Raw genomic sequence first — 26,076 nt, 5'->3', positions numbered from 1 at the left:
TGTGCAGATTGAGGAATTTAAAATAATAATAAGGCTGTAACGTAAAACAAAATGTGAAAAGGTTAAGAGGTCTGAATACTTTCTGAATTTCTCTGTCCAGTTATTCTGCGACGAACAACAATTCTATAATTCTACCAATTGTCTTCTAAGATGAAACTTCAGTAAAAACACAGCTTAGTTGGTATGAAGGGGCTGTGTGATAAACCAAAAAAACGTCCACTTAACATAAGACAATCCCAGGAAGCCCCTTTAGCCGTAGAGGAGTGATGAATAGCAGAGAGTAGGGGGACATTGGAAGCATCAAACCTCACTGGCGTGAGAGAGCCCTTTAATCTGAACCCCCCTCCATCTCTCCTGGTCCGTGATGTTCGTCTCAGCACTCACTTTGAAATCACTACTTCAACTACAGTAGCTTGGCAGCCACTCTGTACAGCCAGTTGTAGGCAATTATTTTACTTACAACATGTCAATGGATTGTTTCATCTACCTTGGAAGGGGTGTATTTCCCGAAAGCTCTGTAGCATTAGCATCATCCTTTGGCCGATCTATGAACTTAGTGCTATGAATTTGGGCGGGAATCACCCCTAGTCAGTTTTCCTATTGAAATAGTGAGTCAGATCATTAAGTCGTCAACACCTGTCAGGTTAGGTGACAAAGCAAAAGGACATGATATCAGCATTTGGAAACCACTTGACATCATTGGCATAGCATTACATCAACTTATTTGGTGCTTTTTTGCTGTAATATAACTTCAGTTCTCACCATCAGTTCCATTTAACTTCTGTGTAATTTGTTTATTTTCATAGATTTTATGGGACCCAGGGCTCCCTGTAAAGCACTGGCTATTGTCAATGAGTGGACTATCCTGGCTAAATAAATCAAACTAAATGAATGAGCAGTCAGCACTATTGTTCTGTTGAAGAGTTCAAGTGGCAACAGCCACCACAGCCTTCCAGGGGTCGGCGTGATAAGGAGCAGCACAGAGAAGACATTTGTGTTGGCCGAGGCTCATGGGACATGTTCTGAACGCAGTGTTTCAACTTCCACCTCACTCTGGGTTGTCAGCATTTGTTAGTTTAAGGCTGATATTTTTTTTATCTGCTGAGTCTGCCCATCCTGCTTACATCCCTTTGTTAAGAGTTGTCAATTCCTCTCTTTTCCTAAAGCAACAGGAAGAAGTCTGTCAGCAGAATTATGCCTCCTGACCTCCTCCAGTCCGTGTGTTGGGCTCAGCCTGTTATCTGTGGCCAGCGTAATACTCAAATAACGCTAGTGGTAGCACTAACCAAACTAAACCACCTATTTTTTTTTTTACCTTTATTTTACTAGGCAAGTCAGTTAAGAACAAATTCTTATTTTCAATGACTGCCTAGGAACAGTGGGTTAACTGCCTGTTCAGGGGCAGAACGACAGATTTTGTACCTTGTCAGCTCGGCGATTTGAACTTGCAACCTTTCGGTTACTAGTCCAATGCTCTAACCACTAGGCTACACTGCCGCCCCAACTGTAACGCTAACCAAACTAACCCCCCTATCAACTGTAACGCTAACCAAACTAACCCCCCTATCAACTGTAACGCTAACCAAACTAACCCCCCTATCAACTGTAACGCTAACCAAACTAACCCCCTATCAACTAACGCTAACCAAACTAACCCCCCTATCAACTGTAACGCTAACCAAACTAACCCCCTATCAACTGTAACGCTAACCAAACTAACCCCCCTATCATCTGTAACGCTAACCAAACTAACCCCCCTATCAACTGTAACGCTAACCAAACTAACCCCCCTATCAACTGTAACGCTAACCAAACTAACCCCCCTATCAACTAACGCTAACCAAACTAACCCCCCTATCAACTGTAACGCTAACCAAACTAACCCCCCTATCAACTGTAACGCTAACCAAACTAACCCCCCTATCAACTGTAACGCTAACCAAACTAACCCCCCTATCAACTGTAACGCTAACCAAACTCCCCTATCAACTGTAACGCTAACCAAACTGGCTGTGTGCCATTTTGAAATGTATGTACTGTAGTTGTCCTTGAGCGGTTCTTGTCTATTAATGTTATGTATTATGTCATGTTCCATGTTTTATGTCGACCCCAGGAAGAGTAGCTGTTGCTTTCACAACAGCTAATGGAGATCCTAATAAAATACCAAACTCACAACCATATCAACTGTACCACTAACCATACACCAAGAGAGATGTGTGTGTGTGTGTGACTGCTATAATGTAAAATCTATATAAAAAAACAATTTCAGAAAATCTTTGGAAAATATATTTTGATCCAAAAGCTGATTTGCAAAAATACAACACGTGCAATCACAATGGTTACAAGGCTTCACTTACTCATACTGTAACTATTCAGCCCGTCAATGTATTCAACTTCTATACTAGAAAACTCATCACATCTTTAAGGCAATCAAATTGCATAAAGCAGCTGAAATGTAGTGCTATATTCTATGAGTGACACATAATACCCAAGCTAGCTCTTCTATGGAGTCTCTTCAAATGTCATAATAATAGTTGTCGTCAAATCTGACCAAGCATAGACCATCGTCTACCTCTACTCATCTTTTATTCTAGCTTGGTCCATTGCTGTCATTGTCAAGAAAACATGTTTGGCATGACAATGTGTGAGAGGGAGTTGGAATGATTATACTTATATTCCCCATAACAATGATCTTGAGAAGTCCTTTAAAAATGACTCAGTTTGAGGCACCAAAAGGTATTCAAAAGGACATTGTCAGTCCAACAACAGGGTCTGGTTCCAAGTCCACTCATGATAGCATAATGCTACACATGATCCAATGTGAGATGATGATGAGGGACGTTCATGGCAAATCCCAGAAGACAGAGACAAATTGCTCTGATATTTACTGTAGGGTTCACTACAATGATATGTTCCTATGTCCAGTTATATTAGTATATTCAGTACATCAGACCAATCCAAGGTTGTGTTCAGTAGCCCGTAAATAACCATGATTTCTTATTGGACAAGTTCAGGTAGTCATTGGTAGTACAGCACCTCCCAGTTTCCCACCACTTCCTTCTGTTTGGTGCTTAATGGACACGACCCAGGATTTCACCTGACTGGGTTACAGGGGCAGTCTGGGATTCAAACAAACAACACCGTGGTCGATATATCAATCCCAGGTTGTCCCTTTAAGTCCATTTTATCCTTTTCAGTGTAACATCTCTCGGAGGACACAAAGCAACAGTATTAGCCTCAGTACCCTTTTGCTACAAAGTCAGTCAAGAGTGCTTATCAATATGGAATCACATTCATCTTATCAATCTAAAAAATAAATATGTATCAGTCAGTAATACATTACAACAATGGAAACAGTAAAGTGTGAGATCAAAATAATGATCTGTGTGTTTAGATTTTTTGGGTCAATGTTTCATGATATAAATGTACATCAGAAGAAAAACCAGGCAGAAAGTCCAAGAACAAAAGAAAAATACAAACCATCCAATCTAAATGGGAAAAGGTTGGTTGTATCAGTAGTGATTGTAATGTCCTGCTATGCAAAGATGTTGGCGATGAAATCACGAAATCGCTTGGCGTACTGTTCTGGGTGGACAGTGGAGATTTCAGCACCAGCCTGAAGACAGAGGCATAGAGAAGGGTACACGTCAGACCGAGTAGCTCATATAAATGGGAATGAAAAGCGTCAATGAAATGCTCATTTTCCGGATAAAAGTTAAACAAATAAGATAGTGCCTACAGGAAGTATTCATACCTCTTTGACTATTTCCACATTTTGTTGTTACAGCCTGAATTAAAAATGGATTAAATGTTTGAAATTTCACCCATCTACACACAATACCCCATAATGACAAAGTGAAAACATGTTTTTAGACATTGAAAATGAAATGGAAAACTATCACACACAAGTATTCACACCCCTCAATCAACACATGTTTGAATCATCTTTGGCAACAATTACAGGTGTGAGTTTATATGGGTAAGTCTCTAAGAGCTTTCCACATCTGGATTGTGCAACATTTGCCCATTATTCTTTTCAAATTTCTTTAAGCACTGTCAAATTTGTTGTTGATCAACAATTTTCAGGTCTTGCCATAGATTTTCAAGTATATTTAAGTCTAAACTAACTCGGCCACTCAGGAACATTCACTGTCTTCTTGGTAAGCAACTGCAATGAAGATTTGGCCTTGTGTTTTAGGTTATTGTCCGGCTGAAAGGTGAATTAATCTTCCAGTGTCTGGTGGAAAGCAAAATTAACCAGGTTTTCCTCTAGGATTTTGCCTGTGCTTAATGCAATTCCATTTCATTCTTATCCCGCAAAACTCTCCAGTCCTTAACAATTACAAGCATACCCATAACATGATGCAGCCACCACTATGCTTGAAAATATGGAAAGTGGTACTCAGTAATGTGTTATATTGGGTTTGACCCAAACATAATACTTTGTATTCAAACCTTGTCTCAGAGCATTTTGTATTATTCTGTACATAAATCCAGTACCTCCACTTGGTATGTATTAATTTTTGGATGTCCATCACCTATTTTGTATGATATTTTTCAAATTACAATCCATATTATACGTTACGAATGTGCAAAATGTACAATATATTACAGATTCTAGCTAGGTGGCTATGTTAGCTAGGCTAGGGGTTAAGGTTAAGTTTAGAAGTTAGGTTAAAGGGTTAGATTTAAGGTTAGCTAACATGCTAAGTAGCTGCAAAGTAACTAAAACGTAGCAAGAAGTTGAAGTTACTAATTAGCTAAAATGCTGAAGTTGTCCATGATGAAATTCAAACTCGCAAACTTTGGGTTGCTAGACATTCACGTTATATGCCCACCCCTCCCGACAAACCACCCTACTTTAGTTTTTGCCTTAAGCAACCATCCATCTTATGTAACCATACCAAACATAACATATACTGTTTTGATTGTCCCGGATGTATTTTTAATATGTCTAGTTTATTAGACCAGGCTGTATATTAAGGTATATTTTTCAGTATTACTTTAGTGCCTTGTTGCAAACAGGTTTGGTGCATGGTTTGGAATATGTTTTATTCTGTACAGACTTTTTTTTCAATTAGTCAATTAAGTTTGTATTGTGTAGTAAATACGCTGAACAAAAAATAAACAACATATAAAGGGTTGGTCCCTTGTTTCATGAGCTGAAATAAAAGATCCCAGAATTGTTCCATAAACATTTTGCACAAATTTGTTTACATCCCTGTTAGTGAGCATTTCACCAAGATAATCCAACCACCTGACATGTGTGGAAAATCAAGAAGCTGATTAAACAGCATGATTATTACACAAGTGCACCTTGTGCTGGGGACAAAAGGCCCCTCTAAAATGTGCAGTTGTCACACAACACCACAGATGTCTCAAGTTTTGAGGGAGCGTACAATTGGCATGCTGACTGCAGGAATGTCCATCAGAGCTGTTGTCAGAGAACGTTATGTTCATTTCTCTACCATAAGCCGCCTCCAACGTTGTTTTAGAGAATTTGGCAGTGCCTCCAACCGGCCTCACAACCGCAGCCCACGTGTATGGTGTCGTGTGGGCGAGCGTTAGCTGATGTCAACGTGAACAGAGTGCCCCATGGTGGCGATCAGGTTATGGTATGGGCAGGCATAAGCTACGGACAACACAACTGCATTTTATCGATAGCAATTTGAATGACCAGAGATAACGTGACGAGATCTTGGAGGCCAATTGTTGTGCCATTCATCCACCACCATCACCTCATGTTTCAGCATGATAATGCACGGCCCCATGTCACAAGGATTTGTACACAATTCCTGGAAGCTGAAAGTGTCCCAGTTCTTCCATGGCCTGCATACTCACCAGACAAGTCACCCATTAAGCATGTTTGGGATGCTCTGGATTGACGTGTACGACAGCATGTTACAGTTCCCGTCAATATCCAGCAACTTCGCACAGCCATTGAAGGAGTGGGACAACATTCCACAGGCTAAAATCAACAGCCTGATCAACTCTATGCGAAGGAGATGTGTCACGCAGCATGGTGGTCACAACAGATACTGACTGGTTTTTGATCCACAGCTCTACCTTTTTTTAAGGTATGTGACCAACAGATGCATAGCTGTATTTCCAGTCATGTGAATTCCATAGACTAGGACCTAATGGACTTATTTTAATTGACTGATTTCCTTATATGAACGGTAACGCAGTTGGATGTTATGTTTATATTTTTGTTCAGTATACAATGTTATTAATCCATACTCAGTTCTCTCTTATCACAGCCACTAAACTCTGTAACTGTTATAAAGTCACCATTGGCCTCATGGTGAAAACCCTGAGCGGTTTCCTTCATCTCCGGCAACAGAGATAGGAAGGACGACTAAACATGTAGTGACTGGGAGTAATGATACACCATCCAAAGTGTAATTAATAACTTGATGCTCAAAGGGATAATTTGTGTTTACCCGTCTACCAATAGGTGCCCTTCTTCGCAAGGCATTGGAAAACCTCTGGTCTTTGTGGTTGAATTGGTGTTTGAAATTCACTGCTTGACAGAGGGAACTTACAGATAATTGTATGTGTGAGGAAAAGAGACAAGGTAGCCATTCAAAAATCATGTTAAACACTATTATTGCACACAGAGTGAGCTTATTACGTGACTTGTTAAGCCACATTTTTGGGCCCTAACAAAGGGATTAAATACTTAGACTCAACTTTCATTTTTTATTAATTAGTCAAATGTTCAAAAACAAATTATGCTAAAATTTATGGGGTATTGTGTGTAGGCCAATGACCAACAATCTACATGTAATTAATTTTAAATACAGGACGTAACAACAAAATGTGGAAAAAGTCAAGGGGTGTAAATACTTTCTGAAGGCCCTGTAATCTAATGGGAGAGCCTTAACCCTCTTATCGCAAAGATGTGATCAGCACAACATTGAAACCAGGGAAAACAAGAAATTGTATTGGGAATAGGTCACTTTCAATTATCGATTAATAGGGAATGATGTTAGAAAAAGCAATAAATGCACAGTATGCACCAGGCTGTATCACATGATGGGGAGTCCCATAGGGTGGCGCACAATTGACCCAGCGACGTCCGGGTTTGGTCGGTGCAGGCCGTCATTGTAAATAAGAATTTGTTCGTAATTGACTTGCCTAGCTAAATAAAGGTTAACATTACAGTATGCACTGAGTATCTCATCCCTTCACCCTTTTCACTCACCCCATGCTTGACAGTTTTGGCTGCGTGAGCGGCTTTCTTCTTGGTGTCATACTGTGTTAGAACGTCTATCAGACCCATGAAGTACACCTCCTTCTGAGGGGCTCCTGAGGGGGGAAAACAGACCAGATGCTGAATAAAGTCACTGCTTAAAAACCCAAATGACCCAACTTCCAGTGTAACTTCAAATCCAGGAAGAGTCAATTCCATTTAAAAATCATTCAATTCAGTAAGGAAATTGAGAATCCAGTGGCTTAAAATTATTGACTTGATCCAAACCCTGTAATTTCCCAACTTCCCTTGAACCTACCAGGGGCACTCCTTATGGCATACACATCCACATAGGGGTCAAACTCTCCGGGCCCCAGGGGCTTGCAGGAGGCCATGTAGCCAGCGATGCCCTCAGGAGATGTGCTGTAGGAGCACGAGTTAGGGACCTGCATCAGGCCATTCTCAGTCTCCCCATCCTCCTCAATAGAGGGTTCCTCTCCCTCCTCCTCTTCCCGCTCAGCCCGCCCCAAGTCATGGATACCCAGGAGCAGGCTGTAGTCCATAATCTTTAGCTTGACAAGAAACTATAGAACAGGACACACACACCAGATGATTACTATGAATGGAGATGGTGGTATAATGGCAACAAACAGCTAGAATGTTTCTACTGCCACCTTGTGTTAGACTCAATAGAATAGGATGACAGTTTCTAGAACTTGAGAGGTCAACATAGAAAGAGACTGAATTCTAGTTCTAAATCTGAGGGTCACATTACCTCCACATCTCTGTTGAGTTTCTCCATGACCTTCTCCTTCTGCTCCTCGTTCACATACACCTTCTGCATGTTGTTTCTGAAGTCCATGTCCTTGTAGGTGGGCAGCTCTTTCACCTGAGGGACCGTTATGAAACAAACGCATGAGAACTTTCCCAAGCATGTCAAGTGGCCCCTAAAACTAAACTCTGGACCTCGAAGACCATTCCACTACATTTTTTTAATTTTTCAAGGATCATCAATTTGTAATATTATGCAATTGTTTCTTGTCGCCAGCAGTAGATTGCCACAACGTCATGAGGAAAAAAACAACTAACTTACTCTTCAAATCAAATCTTATTGGTGACAAACACATGGTTAGCATATGTTATTGTGAGTTTAGCAAAAATGTTTATGCTTCTAGATCTGACAGTGCAGGAGTATCTAACAGGTAATATCTAACAATTCCACAACAAAACCTAATGCACACAATCTAGTAAAGGAATGGGATAAGAATATATAAGTTTAAAATATATGGATCAGCAATGACAGAGTGGCTAAGATGCAATAATGTAGGATACATTATATACAATATACAACTTTCAATGCAGAATTACTTTCCCCTTGTTCCTCAACTGCAGTGTATGATATACAACTTCATATCGCTGAGTCTTTTACTTTTATCCAACATAAAAATATATACATTTCAAATTTTGCTACATAAGACCGAGTCAAGGTGGTGGGTCACATGTACTGTGGGTTAGTGTCACAATACCGGAATTTTGACTTTAATTCCAATAGCAGGTTTAGTATCACGATGCTCGATACCAGAACGATACCATGGCAAAAGAAGGTGTATTAGCCAAAGTCACAGAATGGCACTTGATCCAGACAAATGTTTTGAGCTCAAACTCATTACACTTGACATTTATGTATGCATTAATGCAGCCATGTATGCATTAATGCAGAATCCAAAACTCTGTCCTCGGGACCCCAAGGGGTGCACATTTTGTTTTTGCTCTAGCACTACATAGCTAATTCAAATAATCAACTATTCATCAAGCTTTGATCATTTGAATCAGCTGTGCAGTCTTAACGGGAAAAAACAAAACATGCACCCCTTGGTTTCCTGAGGACAGAGTTTGGGAAACGCTGTATTAATGAATTAATTGCATCATACAATCAATTTGACTTCATTTTTACCAATGTAGCTACATAACATAATGGTAATCATTTATTTGAATTCTATATCTATTGATAAACCAGGTATATCAAGATATAGGCCTATTCACAACACAGGTGAATGCATATTCAATAAGAGTGTATGCATGCATTGATGTTTTGAGCTTGTTTTGGCTGATTTTAATGGGGCTACAGAGGAATCAACAACATTTGCATAAAAGCAGCAATGCCTTCTTTTATAAATGCGTGCTCTATATCTATGAGCTAATGACATCATTCACACACACACAGTGAAAAGGACTGGAGAGATGTGACTATGGTGAGGGACACAAAGTGAATTAATAAAGATTTTGGGAATAGCTAGGTTCCCATCAAATTGGCGACAGATTTTCATGCGAATATTTAAAAAAAATCTGTATAACAACTATATGCACATTTTCCCACCAGAGATGTGTTTCTATCACATTTACTTTTTGCACTATAGGTTAGAGCCTGTAAGGATTTTTGGCGGCAGGGTAGCCTAGTGGTTAGAGCACTGGACTAGTAACAGAAAGGTTGCAAGTTCAAATCCCCAAGCTGACAAGGTACAAAATCTGTCGTTCTGCCCCTGAACAGGCAGTTAACCCACTGTTCCTAGGCTGTCATTGAAAATAAGAATTTCTTCTTAAATGACTTGCCTAGTAAAATAAAGGTAAAATGTAAAAAAATTCACTGTATGGTCTACCTACACCTGTTGTATTCGGCGCACGTGACAAACAAACTTTGATTTGCAGATAAAAGGCTGCACGTGACATAATACCTAAAAATTCTGTACCAAATATAAATACATGTTAAATCAAATCAAATTTTATTTGTCACATGTGCCAAATACAAAAGGGATAGAAATTCTTACTTACAAGCCCTTAACCAACAATGCAGTTAAGAAAATACAAAAAATAAATAAAAGTAAGAATAACAAATAATTAAAGAGCAGCAGTAGATAACAATAGCGGGGCTATATACAGGGGGCACAGGTGTTGAGGTAATATGTACATGTAGACAGAGTTATTAAAGTGACTATGCATAGATAACAGAGAGTAGCAATTGTTCTCGCGGGAGGAGAGGGGCAATGCAAATCATCTGGGTAGCCATTTGATTAGATGTTCAGGAGTCTTATGGCTTGGGGTAGAAGCTATTTAGAAGCCTCTTGGACCTAGACTTGGCACTCCGGTACTGCTTGCCGTGCGGTAGCAGAGAGAACAGTTTATGACTAAAGTGGCTGGAGTTTTTGACAATTTTTAGGGCCTTCCTTTGACACCGCCTGGTATAGAGGTCCTGGATGGCAGGAAGCTTGGCCCTGGTGATGTACTGGGCCGTACGCACTACCCTCTGTAGTGCCTTGCGGTCGGAGGCCGAGTAGTTGTCATACCAGGCAGTGATGCAACCCGTCAAATGTTCTCGATGGTGCAGCTGTAAAACCTTTTGAGGATCTGTCTCCTGAGGGGGAATAGGTTTTATCGTGTCCTCTTCACGACTGTCTTGTTGTGCTTGGACCATGTTAGTTTGTTGGTGATGTGGACACCAAGGAACTTGAAGCTCTCAACCTTCTCCACTACAGCCCCGTCGAAGAGAATGGGGGCGTGCTTCGTCCTCCTTTTCCTGTAGTCCACAATCATCTCCTTTGTCTTGATCACGTTGAAGGAGAGGTTGTTGTCCTTGCACCACATGGTCAGGTCTCTGGCCTCCTCCCTATAGGCTGTCTCATCGTTAAATGGGTTTCCATCGTATTTTCAACTCTACTGATGTTTCTCACAAAACAATTGTTTTATATAGCGAGATTATATTATGGACAAAATAGTAAGAATGGTAGCCAAGCATCGATTATCATGTCACCAAAATAAGACCCTTGATATTTATTGGAAAGGGGCATCAAGCTCATCACCTTGCACTTTCACCACCTTGTTTAGTTCATAATTAAATTCCTCTGTACCCTAATAAACTGCATGCTTTCCCGATGAGTCGTAGAGGGAGGACCACAGAACATGTTATCACGTGACTAAGTTTAATTCAATATGATGGTTATTATATCAATACCAACCCAAAAAGATCCCACCTTGTCTGGTGTATTCTGTTTTGTCGACATTAAAAGGTTGGATGGAAACCTGGTTAATGATTGTGTTTTTTTTGGTGACAATCAGCACATTTTGCATTACGGTACCACAAACAAAGTACTATGGTAGTGAATTGATGTTAGCGTCATCTGTAAGATAGCAAAAAAAGTTGGAAGCTACTGGTATGTTCTGTTCTTGCATTGTAAATTGTTCTAGCCTGTAAAGGACATTGCTTTGCGAACAGTAATTAACAGTTGCAACATTTCTACATTATTCAACTGTTTGCTTCTGTACAGCATGAGAGGGGAGCTAACATGATGCATCCCAGACTCCCAGTGAGTTCAGTGGTTCCTCAATACAGGCTAGATCTAGCAATGGATAACTGGAGCAGGCACGGTGCTCTCGTGCCATAAGGTGATATTGTCTACAGACTTGATCCTTTCTCAGTCAGTAGACAAAGTGAAACGCGTATGATAGAAGTAGCGAAAGTAACAAATTCTAGTACCAAACTGTTTTTTAAATGTTATAGGATATAAAATGTTCTGAACTTTCGGTATACCGTGCAACACTACTGTGGGTGCCTAACAGAGCAAGTCCTTAAGGCAATTTTCACATGGATGGTTGGTTGGGTGAGACATAGACATTCTTAGTTGGCTTACCCGCTCTTTGTCACTTGCTTCACGAGACACCAGAGAGCCCTGAGTATCAATAAGATTAGAGTTTAATAGGCAAGGTCAGGGATTATACGAGTGTAAATCATGAAGTAGAGTAAGGAACAAGCATTACAGAACACTACAGGTGTACAAGCATTATACAACAGGTGACATTATACAACAGGTGACTATAGTTGCAAAATTCCAGTAACTTTCCCCAAAAGTATTTAAGAAATAAATCTTCCAATCAGGATTCCTGGAAAACCCGGGGATTTTCAGTAAGTAACAGGAATTTTGCAACCCTAGGTGTGTCTCTCTCTCATCTGGATGTAGTACTGTGTGTGCGCGTGTGTTTTTCGTTCAGTCTCACCTTAAGGTCGTACTTCCTGTGCACCACCAGTCTGTGGCTGAACATGTTCCTCATGACGATCAGGTAGGTCTCCTCATTCTCTACACCCACACGGTACATCCCCAGGAACTGGGGCAGCAGAGTGCTGCCGTGACACTTCACTATGTGCTGCAGCCAGGGAGAAGAGGGGGACAAATTAATGGCGAATAGACTGTGATTGTGTCTGAAATTACTCCAAGGGCCTTGGTCAAAAGTAGTGCATTATATAGAGCCATTGAAAAAAAAAATTTTTACAAGCAAACGTCACGTTTGAGGGATGCACACGCATCCCACACCAAAAACCTCTGTAGCAGGATAGCTAAAGCTTAAGTCGAGACCTTGACTAATAGTGAGTGATTAAAAATAAAAACATGCAAGTCTGACGGCTATAGCTCTGTTCAACAAGTATATTATTCTTCTGGCTATACCCATCTCTATTTGTGATATTTTACCTTGCCTGGCTGGCTTGCTACAGTAGGTAATCAAACCTCTGATGAAATCTGTGATGTATCTGATTACATGTTTCTTAACTTGAATGAGCTGCATTTGAAGTTGCACGTGATCATATCCACTGCTAGGTAAACAGAGCTTTTTGATTCCAAACTGCGCTCACAACTTCTCATAAAGCGTCCGGGAAATGATTCTATGTGGAATAGGATGCCATCTGGAACACATCAGTACTATACATTCACATGACTCCTTTCACCTCTGGTTGAATATGAAAAATTTTTCTACACTGGAACCGAATTGCTTGCTCTTACATTTTCTCTTTATCTTGCTCTCTCTCTATTTCCAGGTTACAAATATGTCCCCACTTAGTCTGACAAAAATGTGTCAGACCAAGTGTCAAATTGAAACAGAGGTGGTCCCTGCAGAGATCTCCTTACTATGAACCTTTCTGGCGCAGGCGTTCTGCTAGCGACCCACCTCCACAACATCTGGTGAAATTGCTGAGTGCCAAATTCAAAAGTCATAATAAACATTCATAAAAAATACAAGTGTTATGCATCAGTTTAAAGATTGTCTTCTTGTTAATCCAGCCGCTTTGTCAGATTCCAAAAAGGATTCACGGCGAAAGCATACCATGCGATTATCTGAGGACAGCGCACGGCTTACAAAAGCATACAAACAAGTAAAAGAACTACAAAAGTCAGAAATAGCGATAAAATAGATCACTTACCTTTGAAGAACTTCATATGGTTGCAAATATCAAGAGTCCCAGCTACACAATACATTTTTGTTTTGTTCGATAAAGTCCCTCTTTATATCCCAAAAACTCTGTTTTGTTGGCGCGTTTCATTCACTGGCTCAAAGCCGGTCAAAACATGCAGACTAATACATCCTAATAGTACTGGTAAAGTTCGTCAAAACATATCAAATTATGTTTATAATTAATCCTCAGGTTGTCAATTGTCTAAATAATCGATAATATTTCAACCGGACAATAGCGTATTCAATTAAAAGGAAAAACAACGAAGGGGGCGCAATCGGTCACGCGCGCAAACCAGCAATACATGATTCTACACTCCACTGACAGAAAGGTCTCATTCTTCTTAATTTTAAAGAAAACAAGCCTGAACAATGTCTAAAGACTTGACATCAAGTGGAAGCCATATGAACTGCAATCTGGGTCCGAACCCATTAGATACTCTAAATCAAATCTTATTTGTCACATACACATGGTTATAGATATTAATGGGAGTATAGCGAAATGCTTGTGCTTCTAGTTCTGACAATGCAGTAATAACCAACGAGTAATCTAACCTAACAATTCCACAACTACAACCGTATACACACACACACACAAGTGTAAGGGGATAAAAATATGTACATAAAGATATGAATGAGTGATGGTACAGAACGGACGAGGCAAGATGCAGTGGATGGTATTGAGTACAGTATATACAGTGGGGCAAAAAAAATGTGCAAGTTCTCCCACTTAAAAAGATGAGAGAGGCCTGTAATTTTCATCATAGGTACACTTCAACTATGACAGACAAAATGAGAGAAAAAAAATCCAGAAAATCACATTGTAGGATTTTTAATGAATTTATTTGCAAATTATGGTGGAAAATAAGTATTTGGTCACCTACAAACAAGAAAGATTTCTGGCTCTCACAGACCTGTAATTTCATCTTTAAGAGGCTCCTCTGTCCTCCACACGTTACCTGTATTAATGGCACCTGTTTGAACTTGTTATCAGTATAAAAGACTCCTCAAACAGTCACACTCCAAACTCCACTATGGCCAAGACCAAAGAGCTGTCAAAGGACACCAGAAACAAAATTGTCGACCTGCACCAGGCTGGGAAGACTGAATCTGCAATAGGTAAGCAGCTTGGTTTGAAGAAATCAACTGTGGGAGCAATTATTAGGAAATGGAAGACATACAAGACCACTGATAATCTTCCTCGATCTGGGGCTCCACGCAAGATCTCACCCGCGGGGTGAAAATGATCACAAGAGCGGTGAGCAAAAATCCCAGAACCACACGGGGGGACCTAGTGAATGACCTGCAGAGAGCTGGGACCAAAGTAACAAAGCCTACCATCAGCAAGGGCATTGAAGATGAAACGTGGCTGGGTCTTTCAAGATGACAATGATCCCAAACACACCGCCCGGACAACGAAGGAGTGATTTCGTAAGAAGCATTTCAAGGTCCTGGAGTGGCCTAGCCAGTCTCCCGATCTCAACCCCATAGAAAATCTTTGGAGGGAGTTGAAAGTCTGTGTTGCCCAGCAACAGCCCCAAAACATCACTGCTCTAGAGGAGATCTGCATGGAGGAATGGGCCAAAATACCAGCAACAAGTGTGTGAAAACCTTGTGAAGACTTACAGAAAACATTTGACCTCTGTCATTGCCAACAAAGGGTATATAACAAAGTATTGAGATAAACTTTTGTTATTGACCAAATACTTATTTTCCACCATAATTTGCAAATAAATTCATTAAAAATCCTACAATGTGATTTTCTGGATTTTTTTTCATAGTTGAAGTGTACCTATGATGAAAATTACAGGCCTCTCATCTTTTTAAGTGGGAGAACTTGCACAAACTTGCACTTGCACAATTGGTGGCTGACTAAATACTTTTTTGCCCCACTGTACATATGAGATGAGTAATGTGGGGTATGTAAAGAAAGTGGCATAGTTTAAAGTGGCTAGTGATACATGTATTACATAAAGATGGAGTAGATGATAGAGTACAGTATATACATATGAGATGAGTAATATAGGGTATGTAAACATTATATTAAGTGGCATTGTTTAAAGTGCTAGTTATACATTTTTCCATCAATTTCCATCAATTTCCATTATTAAAGTGGCTGGAGTTGAGTCAGTATGTTGGCAGTAGCCACTCGATGTTAGTGGTGGCTGTATTACAGTCTGATGGCCTTGATAGAAGCTGTTTGTCAGTCTCTCGGTCCCTGCTTTGATGCACCTGTACTGACCTCGCCTTCTGGATGACAGCGGGGTGAACAGGCAGTGGCTCGGGTGGTTGTTGTCCTTGATGATCTTTATGGCCTTCCTGTGACATCGGGTGGTGTAGGTGTCCTGGAGGGCAGGTAGTTTGCCCCCGGTGATGCGTTGTGCAGACCTCACTACCCTCTGGAGAGCCTTGCGGTTGTGGGCGGAGCAGTTGCCGTACCAGGCGGTGATACAGCCCGACAGGATGCTCTCGATTGTGCACCTGTAGAAGTTTGTGAGTGCTTTTGGTGACAAGCCAAATTTCTTCAGCCTCCTGATTGAATATGTCCGTAAACACACCAGCCAGCTCTATAAGCATTCCATTGAAAATACCCACATAAAAAAAAATCTCACTTCCTGGATGGATTTTCCTCAGGTTTTCACCTGCCATATCAGTTCAGTTATACTCACAGACATTATTTTAACAGTTTTGGAAACTTTAGAGGCAGTTTACTTTGGGCACGCTTCTCATCCACTTTGAAATACTGCCCCCAACCCATAAGAAGTTTTGAGCAAAGCTTCCCTCAAGAAGGCAGGGGCTGTACTAGACATAAAAAAAAATCACAAGGCAGTGATGTTTAAACAACCAGTGACCCTTGAACTTACTACCTCAGGACGCTATTGTTTAAACATTTTAGACAAAGAGAACACACTGAGTCCATGTACAAATGTGATTCTGATGGACACAGAGAACATGGAGATTCTGAGAACATGGACACGAGAACATGGACACGCAGACTCTTGCGAGCAGTGTGGGTGCAATGATTGAATAACGTGTACATGTATTTTGCAACGCCTGTGCACGCGACGTGTCCGGACACTGTGGAAACTTTTATTTTTTTAAATTCTTTGGCCTGGCAGATGCATCACTCTACTGGTACAACAAAGTCAAGGCAACAATGCTGATTACAGGTGGGAAAATGTCACAAGTGGATCCTGCAGTCTTCTATTGTCTTGATCAAGACTGCAATGTGACTGGAGTACTTACCAGTCATGTCGATAGCTTCATCTGGGCTCACAGACCTTTGCTACAACTGTGATTCCACACCTCAAAGCTGTTTTCCAGGTTGGCCACAAAGGAGCAGCTGTCTGACTGCCTGACTAAAAAGGGAGCATCCGGTCTTGTGCTCCTAAAGGCACCCAGTAATGGAAAGTGGCAGCTTGAGAAATAAAAATAAAAACTGTTACACAACCCAACTTAAATAATACTTTGGACATTTAATTATTTTGTTGATGTTTTATTTGTGGGAGATTGGTAAGTTCATGTTTTCAGTATAACCCTATATTGCTGTTATTACGGTGCTATCACTCTGTTATTAGTACGCCTGCTCCGTAGTCTCACTGGAGATGGACCTGGCTGGCGTGTGAAGGTGACCATGTACTGTGGAAATACGGTGAAGTAAACGTATCATTTTAAGTTAACGTCAAACCCAACAAAGAAAAAAAGAACTGACTTCGCTGATAGCAAGTACATTATCCCTCAAAATAGTTATGACCGATATGTGGTTGTATCACCCAACCATCTTAAGATGAATGCACTACTTGTAAGTCGCTCTGGATAAGAGCGTCCGCTGAATGACTAAAATGTAAATGTAAGGCTTTCAAATTCAAATGTAGCCAAAATGTTTTCCCTCTCATGAACACAAATTGATTAACGCCAAGTTCAATGAGACTTGTGTAATTGAACTCAATTTTCTCCATTCCAAAGATAGAAACTGTATTGAGGTGGAAAAAAATGTTCTCTCCTCGCCTAGTGAACGGCTTGCTATGCAAAACACGAGGCATGGATGAACAGTCCTAGATGATATACCCCACTACTACTACAACCTAACACTAGTTCCGCCAGAGTACACAGACCAGACAACAGGACTCAGTAGAAGATGCTAATTTGCAATTCAAGGAAGCTCATGTTGCTTTAATGCTTTTGATGCAACCAATCAATGTTTTTGTTTATCAAATGCACTGTTCATTTCACCCAGCAGTACGAGAGATCATTGCAACACTTGACCATTATAAAAAGGGTAACTTTACCCTCCCTTGGCCTGTATTACAAATTGCACCCTATTCCCTATGTAGTGTGCAAATTTTGACCAGGGCCCATAGAACTCTGGTCAACAGCAGTGCACTATAAAGGAGATATGCCTTTTGGGATGAATAAATTGGGTTTTGAAATGAAGTTAATTGAGCTGTCCACAACCCGGGGGTAATTACATTACCTGGTGGTATTCAGACAGGATGCCGTGCATGTCTGCCACGTCCTCACTAGAGATCTGCTTAATGACCAGCGTGCGGTCATAGGAGGTCAGGAGGATCCCCTCCCCCTGGGCGTCCCCACCTCTTACAGGAGGGCTACGGGTCAAAGAGACCTACAGGGATGAGAGAAAAACAGGGTCGTATTCATTAGTTCGCACCTTTTTTCGTGCTTCTACATCTGCATTGCTTGCTCTTTGGGGTTTTAGATTCAGTATAAGCACTTTGTGACAACTGTAAAAAGGGCTTTATAAATACTCCTGATTGATTTGAAAAGTTCAGGAAGTCCCACCCCATATCAGTCAGTTTTCTTCTGTTGATGATGACGATCTTAATATTTAACCTATTGCTTTAGTAGTCATTTGGCTCTGGATGGATTACTGGCATCCATACATGCACATAGGGGGTGGATGAAGAGGAATACTCCTTTTGAATAATGCGCTGTGTCAAGATTTATCAAATATATTTATACACACACAAAATTAGTATAACCAAACTAGAGGTCGACCGATTAATCGGAATGGGCGAGTAATTAGGGCCGATTTCAAGTTTTCATAACAATCGGAAATCGGTATTTTTGGGGGCCGATTTGCAGATTAAAAATATATATTTTTATATATACACACCTTTATTTAACTAGGCAAGTCAGTTAAGAACACATTCTTATTTTCAATGACGGCCTGGGAACGGTGGGTTAACTGCCTCGTTCAGGGGCAGAACGACAGATTTTCACCTTGTCAGCTCGGGGGTCCAATTTTGCAATCTTACAGTTAACTAGTCCAGACGCAATAACGACCTGCCTCTCTCTCATTGCACTCCACAAGGAGACTGGCTGTTATGCAAATGTAGTAAGCCAAGGTAAGTTGCTAGCTCGCATTAAACTGATCTTTTCTACACATGGTTAACTACACATGGTTGATGATATTACTATATATTATCTAGCGTGTCCTGCGTTGCATATAATCTGACTGAGCATACAAGCATCTAAGTATCTGACTGAGCGGTGGTAGGCAGAAGCAGGCGTGTAAACATTCATTCAAACAGCACCTTCGTGCGTTTTGCCAGCAGCTCTTCGTTATGCGTCAAGCATTGCGCTGTTTATGACTTCAAGCCTATCAAATCCCGAGATGAGGCTGGTGTAACCGAAGTGAAATGGCTAGCTAGTTAGCGCGCGCTAATAGCGTTTCAAACGTCACTCGCTCTGAGACTTCTAGTAGTTGTTCCCCTTGCTCTGTATAGGTAACGCTGTTTCAATGGTGGCTGTTGTCGTTGTGTTGCTGGTTTGAGCCCAGGGAGGAGCGAGGAGAAGGATGGAAGCTATACTGTTACACTGGCAATACTAAAGTGCCTATAAGAACATCTAATAGTCAAAGGTTAATGAAATACAAATGGTATAGAGGGAAATAGTCCTATAATAACTACTTGAGGCTAAATTGATTTTATTGATGTATTATATTAAGTTAAAATAAGTGTTCATTCAGTATTGTTGTAATTGTCATTATTACATTAAAAAAATACAAAAAAGTTTTTATATCGACCAGTTAAATCGGTATCGGCTTTTTTGGTCCTCCAATAAATCGGTATTTGCGTTGAAAAATCATAATTGGTCGACCTCTAAACCAAACATTAGGAACACCTTTCTAATAGTTAGTTGCACCCCCCCTTTTGCCCTCAGAACAGCCTCAATTCGTCGGGACATGGACTCTACAAGGTGTCGAAAGATTTCTACAGGGATGCTGGCCCATGTTGAATACAATGCTTTCCAAAGTTGTGTCAAGTTGTCTGGATGTCCTTTGAGTGATGGACCATTCTTAATACATGTGAAACTATTGAGCATGAAACACAAACCGATGCACCTGGCACATACTACCATACCCAGCTCAAAGGCACTAAAATCTTTTGTCTTGCCCATTGTCCCTCTGAATGAGAAACATACACAATCCATGTCTCAATTGTCTCAAGGCTTTAAAAATAGTTCTTTATTTTGTCTCCACCCCTTCATCTACACTGATTGAAGTGGACTTAACAAGAGATCATAGCTTTCACCTGGTCAGTCTGTTATGAAAAGAGGTGTCCTTAATAATGTTTTGTATGCTCAGTGCCTTCAGAAACGTTACAGCTTTATGGGAGCGTATGGGAGCTGTAGCGATGAGACAAGATAGTAGCTACTAACAATTGGATACCACGAAAAAGGGGGTAAAATTCAACAAAAAATAAATAAAAATAAAACAAAATCCTCAGCAATCTACACACAGTACACCATAACAACACATTTTTGCCTTATTTACGATGAGACTCAAAATTGAGCTCAGCTGCATCCTGTTTCCATTGATCATCGTTGAGATGTTTCTACAACTTGATTGGAGTCCACCTTTGGTCAATTAAATTGATTGGATATGATTTGGAAAGGCACACCTTTCTTTATAAGATCCCACCGTTGATAGTGGATGTCAGATCAAAAACCAAGCCATGAAGTTGAAGGAATTGTCAGTAGAACTCACGAGACAGAATTGTGTCAAGGCACACATCTGGGGAAGGGTACCAAAAAACGCTTGCAACATGTTGCAAGCCCAAGCACACAGCCAAGACAACGCAGGAGTGGCTTCGGAACAAGTCTCTGAATGTCCTCGAGTGGCCCAACCACAGCCCAGACTGGAACCCCATTGAAAATCTCTGGAAAGACCTGAAAATAGCTGTGCAGCAAAGCTCCCTATCCAACCTGACAGAGCTTGAGAGGCTCTGCAGAGAAGAAAGGGAGAAACTCCCCAAATACAGGTGTGCCAAGTTTGTAGCATCATACCCAAGAAGACTCGAAGCTGTAATCGCTGCCAAAGGTGATTCAACAAAGTACTGAGTAAAGGGTCTGAATAATTTTGTAAATGTGATCAGTTTTTTTATTTAATATATTTGAACAATTTCAAAAAAAACTGTGTGTAGATTAATGAATTTTTATAGTTTTTTTAAATCAATTTTAGAATAAGGCTGTAACCTAACAAAATGTGGAAAAAGTCAAGGGGTCTGAATACTTTCTGAAGGCACTGTACATCAACATTCGTACCTGGTAGTCGAGATCCTCAATTCCGAAGCGCTCCCTAAGATTCCGGAACACCTGAGGACAGTATTCTTTAAACTTGAAATGTCCTGGTAGATTCTCTCTGCGAAAAAAAGGGGTGGAATTCACACATTTGCAGTGTTTACTAGCCTCTCCTTCTCCAACGCCCCCTCTCTCCCTCCATACTTCTGTCCAAGCCTCATTCGTTTTGGCGTTTTAAACAGAGTAGTAACATAGACCTGCTGGTAGATAGGCCAATTGTATTATGTATATTTAGAGTAGGTATTAACATGAGTGAGCGAAAACATTACTTGTTGAAGAAGTGGTTGTTGACTTTGATCTTAGTGTTGGCTTTGAAGTCATCAGGCAATAGCATGACAGGAACAGGCACTTGGTTTAGGTCATTTATCTGCAGAAATAAGTACTCCCATTAGCTAGAAGACTTTCATCATGGTTAGTGCTATCAGGGACCCTTGGGACGTCCCTACCCACAAATCTAACCCTTACCTTAAAGGGACAGTGTTTTATCAACAAGCAAGCACTTTGTAATTTTCACACATTCATAGAATGTTTTGCAATTACGTAGAGTAAGGCATGTGAAAATTATACAGGGGGAAAGCGGCCGTGCATTTGGACAATTAATAGACACTGCATTTAATAAAACCTAATAAAAAGATTGGTCCTGGACAAGACCAGACTCTACACCATAGCCAATCAGAGATACCTCAGGCATATATGCAAATAATCCATTAGCCACACGGGGCTGCCATCTTTAACTATAAACTAGTGATGGGAAGTTCAGCTCTTTTTACTGACAAAATCTTTGACTCGTTCAGTCAAAAGAACAAACCTACTAATTTCTTTAATTTGAGTCAGTAATTCCCAGAGCACACTGGACCCCCTACTGACGAACGATGAACTGAAAACTTAAGAGTCATGATTCTACGAGCCTCTGGTTCACATGTTGTTCACCATAGGGGGCTATTGGAACTATCATTTGTGACAGACTTGTAAACGTGCGCTTCAAAACAATGTACATTACATGACCAAAAGCTCGTCAAACATCCAATTCCAAAATCATGGGCATTAATATGCATTGGGGCAGGTAGCGTTCTCCTGGCATCCGCCAAACCCAGATTCGTTCGTCGGACTGCCAGATGGTGAAGCGTGATTTATCACTCCAGAGAACGCGTTTCCACTGCTCCAGAGTCCAATGGCAGCGAGCTTTACACCACTCCAGCCATCATTTGGCAAAGTTCATGGTGAATTTAGGCTTGTGTCCGGCTGATTGGCCAGAAACCCATTTCATGAAGCTTCCGACAAACAGTTCTTGTGCCAACATTGAATCCAGAGGCAGTTTGGAATTCGGTAGTGAGTGTTGCAACCGAGGACAGGCCATTTTTACGTGCCCCGCGCTTCAGCACTTGGCGGTCCCGTTCTTTGAACTTGTGTGGCCTAACACTACGCGGCTGAGCTGTTGTTGCTCTGAGAAGTTTCCACTTCAAAATAACAGCACTTACAGTTGACCGGGGCAGCTCTAGCAGGGCAGAAATTTGGTGAACTGATTTATTGGAAAGGTGGCATCCTATGAAGATGCCACGTGAATGACTCTTGGCGGAATGCATTGCATGATTGCCGTGAGGGTGATAAGTAGCCTAACGACTAAAGCTAAATTATTTCGCTGCTCTGTTCGCTACATACTTCATATCATTTACATCATTTACATTTAAGTCATTTAGCAGACGCTCTTAACCAGAGCGACTTACAAATTGGCGAATTCACCTTCTGACATCCAGTGGAACAGCCACTTTACAATAGTGCATCTAAATCATTTAAGGGGGGGGGTGAGAAGGATTACATTATCCTATCCTAGGTATTCCTTGAAGAGGTGGGGTAAAGTGTAGGCAGGGGTAAAGTGACTATGGATAGATAAGAAACAGCGAGTAGCAGCAGCATAAAGGGGGGCGGGCAATGCAAATAATCCAGGTGGCCATTTGATTAAATGGTTAGCAGTCATGGCTTGCGAGTAGAAGCTGTTAAGAAGCCTTTTGGCAAGCGCTCGCTCTGGCACCGCTTGCCGTGCGGTAGCAGAAAGGAGAGTTTATGACTTATGTGACTGGAGTCGTTCACAATTTTTTGGGCCTTCCTCTGACACCGCCTAGTATATAGGTCCTGGATGTCAGGTTGCTTGGCCCCAGTGACGTACTGGGCCATATTATTATGTGACTGTTATGAAAGTTGTATTGTCAATTTTGTTTTGTATTTAAAACGCCACTTTAAATGTGTACATGACACTGCAACAACATTTCCCCATGGGGACAATAAAGTCAGTAAGTATGTACTAGCCTCTGTAGCGCCTTGTGGTCAGATGTCGAGCAGTTACCATGGCAGGCTGTGACGCAACCGGTCAGGATGCTCCTTTTGAGGATCTGGGGACCAAATCTTTTCAGTCTCCTGAAGGGGAAAGGTGCTGTCGTGCCCTCTTCACAACTGTCTTGGTGTGTTTGGACCATGATAGTTCATTGATGATGTGGACACCAAGGAACTAGAAGCTCTCGACCCGCTCCACTACAGCCCTGTTGATGTTAATGGGGGCCTGTTTGGCCCTCCTTTTCCTGTAGTCCATCATCAGCTCCTTTGTTTTACTCGCATTGAGGGAGAGGTTTTTGTTATGGCACCTCACTGCCAGGTCTCTGACCTCCTCCCTATAGGCGATCTCATCGTTGTCAGCGATCAGGCCTACCACTTGTGTCGTCAGCCAACTTAATGATAGTGTTGGAGTCGTGCTTGGCCATGCAGTCATGGGTGAACAGGGGGGCCCCAGTGTTGAGGATCAGCGTGGCATATGTGTTGTTGCCTACCCTTACCATCTAGGGGTGGCCCGTCAGGAAGTCCAGGATCCAATTGCAGAGGGAGGTGTTTAATCCCAGGGTCCTTAGCTTAGTGATGAAATTTGTGGGCACTGTGGTGTTGACTACTGAGCTGTAGTCAATGAACAACATCCTCACATAGGTGTTTCTTTTGTCCAGGTGGGAAAGGGCAGTGTGGAGTGCGATTGAGATGGGTCATCCTTGGATCTGTTGGTGCAGTATGCAAATTGGAGTGGGTCTAGGGTTTTCAGCATGATGGTGTTGATGTGAGCCATTACCTGCCTTTCAAAGCACTTTATGGCTACCGACGTGAGTGCTACGGGGCAGTAATAATTTAGTAATATATAAAGATATATGAATGAGTGATGGTACAGAGCAGCATAGGCAAGATACAGTAGATGGTATCGAGTACAGTATATACATATGAGATGAGTATGTAAACAAAGTGGCATAGTTAAAGTGGCTAGTGATACATGTATTACATAAAGATGCAGTAGATGATATAGAGTACAGTATATACGTATACATATGAGATGAATAATGTAGGGTATGTAAACATTATATTAGGTAGCACTGTTAAAGCGGCTAGTGATATATTTTACATAATTTCCCATCATTAAAGTGGCTGTATTGACGCTTTGCCTGTTTGATGGTTCGTCTGAGGGCAAAGCGGGATTTCTTATAATCGTCTGGATTAGTTTCCCGCTCCTTGAAAGCGGCAGCTCTAGCCTTTAGCTCGATGCGGATGTTGCCTAACAGTCCATGGCTTATGGTTGAGAAATGTACGTACGGACACTGTTGGGACGACGTCGTTGATGCACTTATTGATGAAGCCGATGACTGAGGTGGTATACTCCTCAATGCCATTGAATGAATGCCGGAACATATTCCAGTCTGTTCTAGCAAAACAGTCCTGTAGCGTAGCGTCCACGTAATCTGACCACTTCCATATTGAGCGAGTCACTGGTACTTCCTACATTAGTTTTGCTTGTAAGCAGGAAACAGGAGGATACAATTATGGTCAGATTTACAAAATGGATGGCGAGGGAGAGCTTTGTATGCATCTCTGGTTGCACATGTGACATGCTGGTAGAAAAGAGGTAAAAATTAATTTAAATTTGCCTGCATTAAAGTCCCCGGTCCCTAGGAGCACCACTTCTGGATGACCATTTTCTTGTTTGCATATGGGCTTATACAGCTCGTTGAGTGCGGTCTTAGAGACAGCATTGGTTTGTGGTTGTAAAGACAGTTACGAATAATATAGATAATTCTCTTGGTAGCTCGTGTGGTCTATAGCTTATCATGAGGTACATGGAAGGTGTAAACATGCAGTTGATAGAAAGCAAACAAGCTGGAGATGAGTCTGAGGACTGAGTACATCTCATGTGTATGGCAGTCTACGGCCCTGTCATTGCTTTCTAGAGACCACACTGGCTAACTTTTATATAATGAGCAAAGCCCATAACACAGTCCATTATGATGTGACACACACTTGACAGTCAACGGTCAATAATAGTCAGCCAGCAGCAAGTTGGCTAACGTTAACCTAATGTTACTTAGCCTCCTAGTGCTATCTAGCTTGTTCTCGGTACAGTTCGTTTAGCTCACGTAAATATTAGCTACATTTTTACTGAATGCGCATTTACATGTGATAGCGAACGTTAGCTATGTAGGTTAGATAAGTTAGCTTGGTAACTAGCTAACGGAATGTCAAAATTAGCTGGGTTGGTTAACATTAGCTAGCTAATAGGCTAAGTTAACGTTATCAAAACGGACAATGACAACATAACGTGGTATACTCACCGAATGGTTTACACCCCACATAAAAACGCTCAAGACTGGGTCACTGGCACGAAATACCTTCACCTTCTGCTGCACAAAATGTTTCTTTTTGGTTTTGGTTTTTGGGGCCAATATCACCATTGGACTGGAAACAGCGTTACCGATAGAGGCCATCGCGAAGCTTGCCTTGCTTGGGAACTTTTTTTTTTTTAATTCTCCTGATTCTGATCTTCCGCAAACTCAAACTTTATTTTCTCTTCTCCCGATTCTGATCTTTTGCAAACTGACTTCCTCGTCACCGCGTAATGCAAATCAAAGATTAACCGTGCCACGCACATAATTTCAGCAACACCTGTAGCTGTTCCTTCTAAATTCAGGTTAGTAAATTAGTTGTAG

At 41.2% G+C, this 26,076-nt stretch overlaps 1 protein-coding gene across 1 annotated transcript; it reads right to left on the bottom strand.

The window, feature by feature from the left end:
* Nucleotides 1-2,270: 2,270 nt before the first annotated feature.
* On the bottom strand, nucleotides 2,271-26,076 carry LOC135504062 (phosphatidylinositol 5-phosphate 4-kinase type-2 gamma-like). The gene is made up of 10 exons (XM_064922329.1): nucleotides 25,702-26,076; nucleotides 21,340-21,437; nucleotides 21,035-21,131; nucleotides 17,943-18,092; nucleotides 12,242-12,388; nucleotides 11,878-11,916; nucleotides 7,971-8,084; nucleotides 7,515-7,779; nucleotides 7,208-7,311; nucleotides 2,271-3,616 (listed from the first exon to the last, which is right to left on the bottom strand). Exons 1-10 carry the CDS (start codon nucleotides 25,852-25,854, stop codon nucleotides 3,536-3,538), a joined length of 1,248 nt encoding a protein of 415 aa, XP_064778401.1. The 5' UTR covers nucleotides 25,855-26,076; the 3' UTR covers nucleotides 2,271-3,535.

This window comes from Oncorhynchus masou, chromosome 18 (genome assembly GCF_036934945.1).
Source record: "Oncorhynchus masou masou isolate Uvic2021 chromosome 18, UVic_Omas_1.1, whole genome shotgun sequence".
NCBI classification, from domain to species: domain Eukaryota; kingdom Metazoa; phylum Chordata; class Actinopteri; order Salmoniformes; family Salmonidae; genus Oncorhynchus; species Oncorhynchus masou.
Note: the sequence above shows the minus strand (reverse complement) of the source record. Positions and strands in the feature narration are given on the sequence as shown.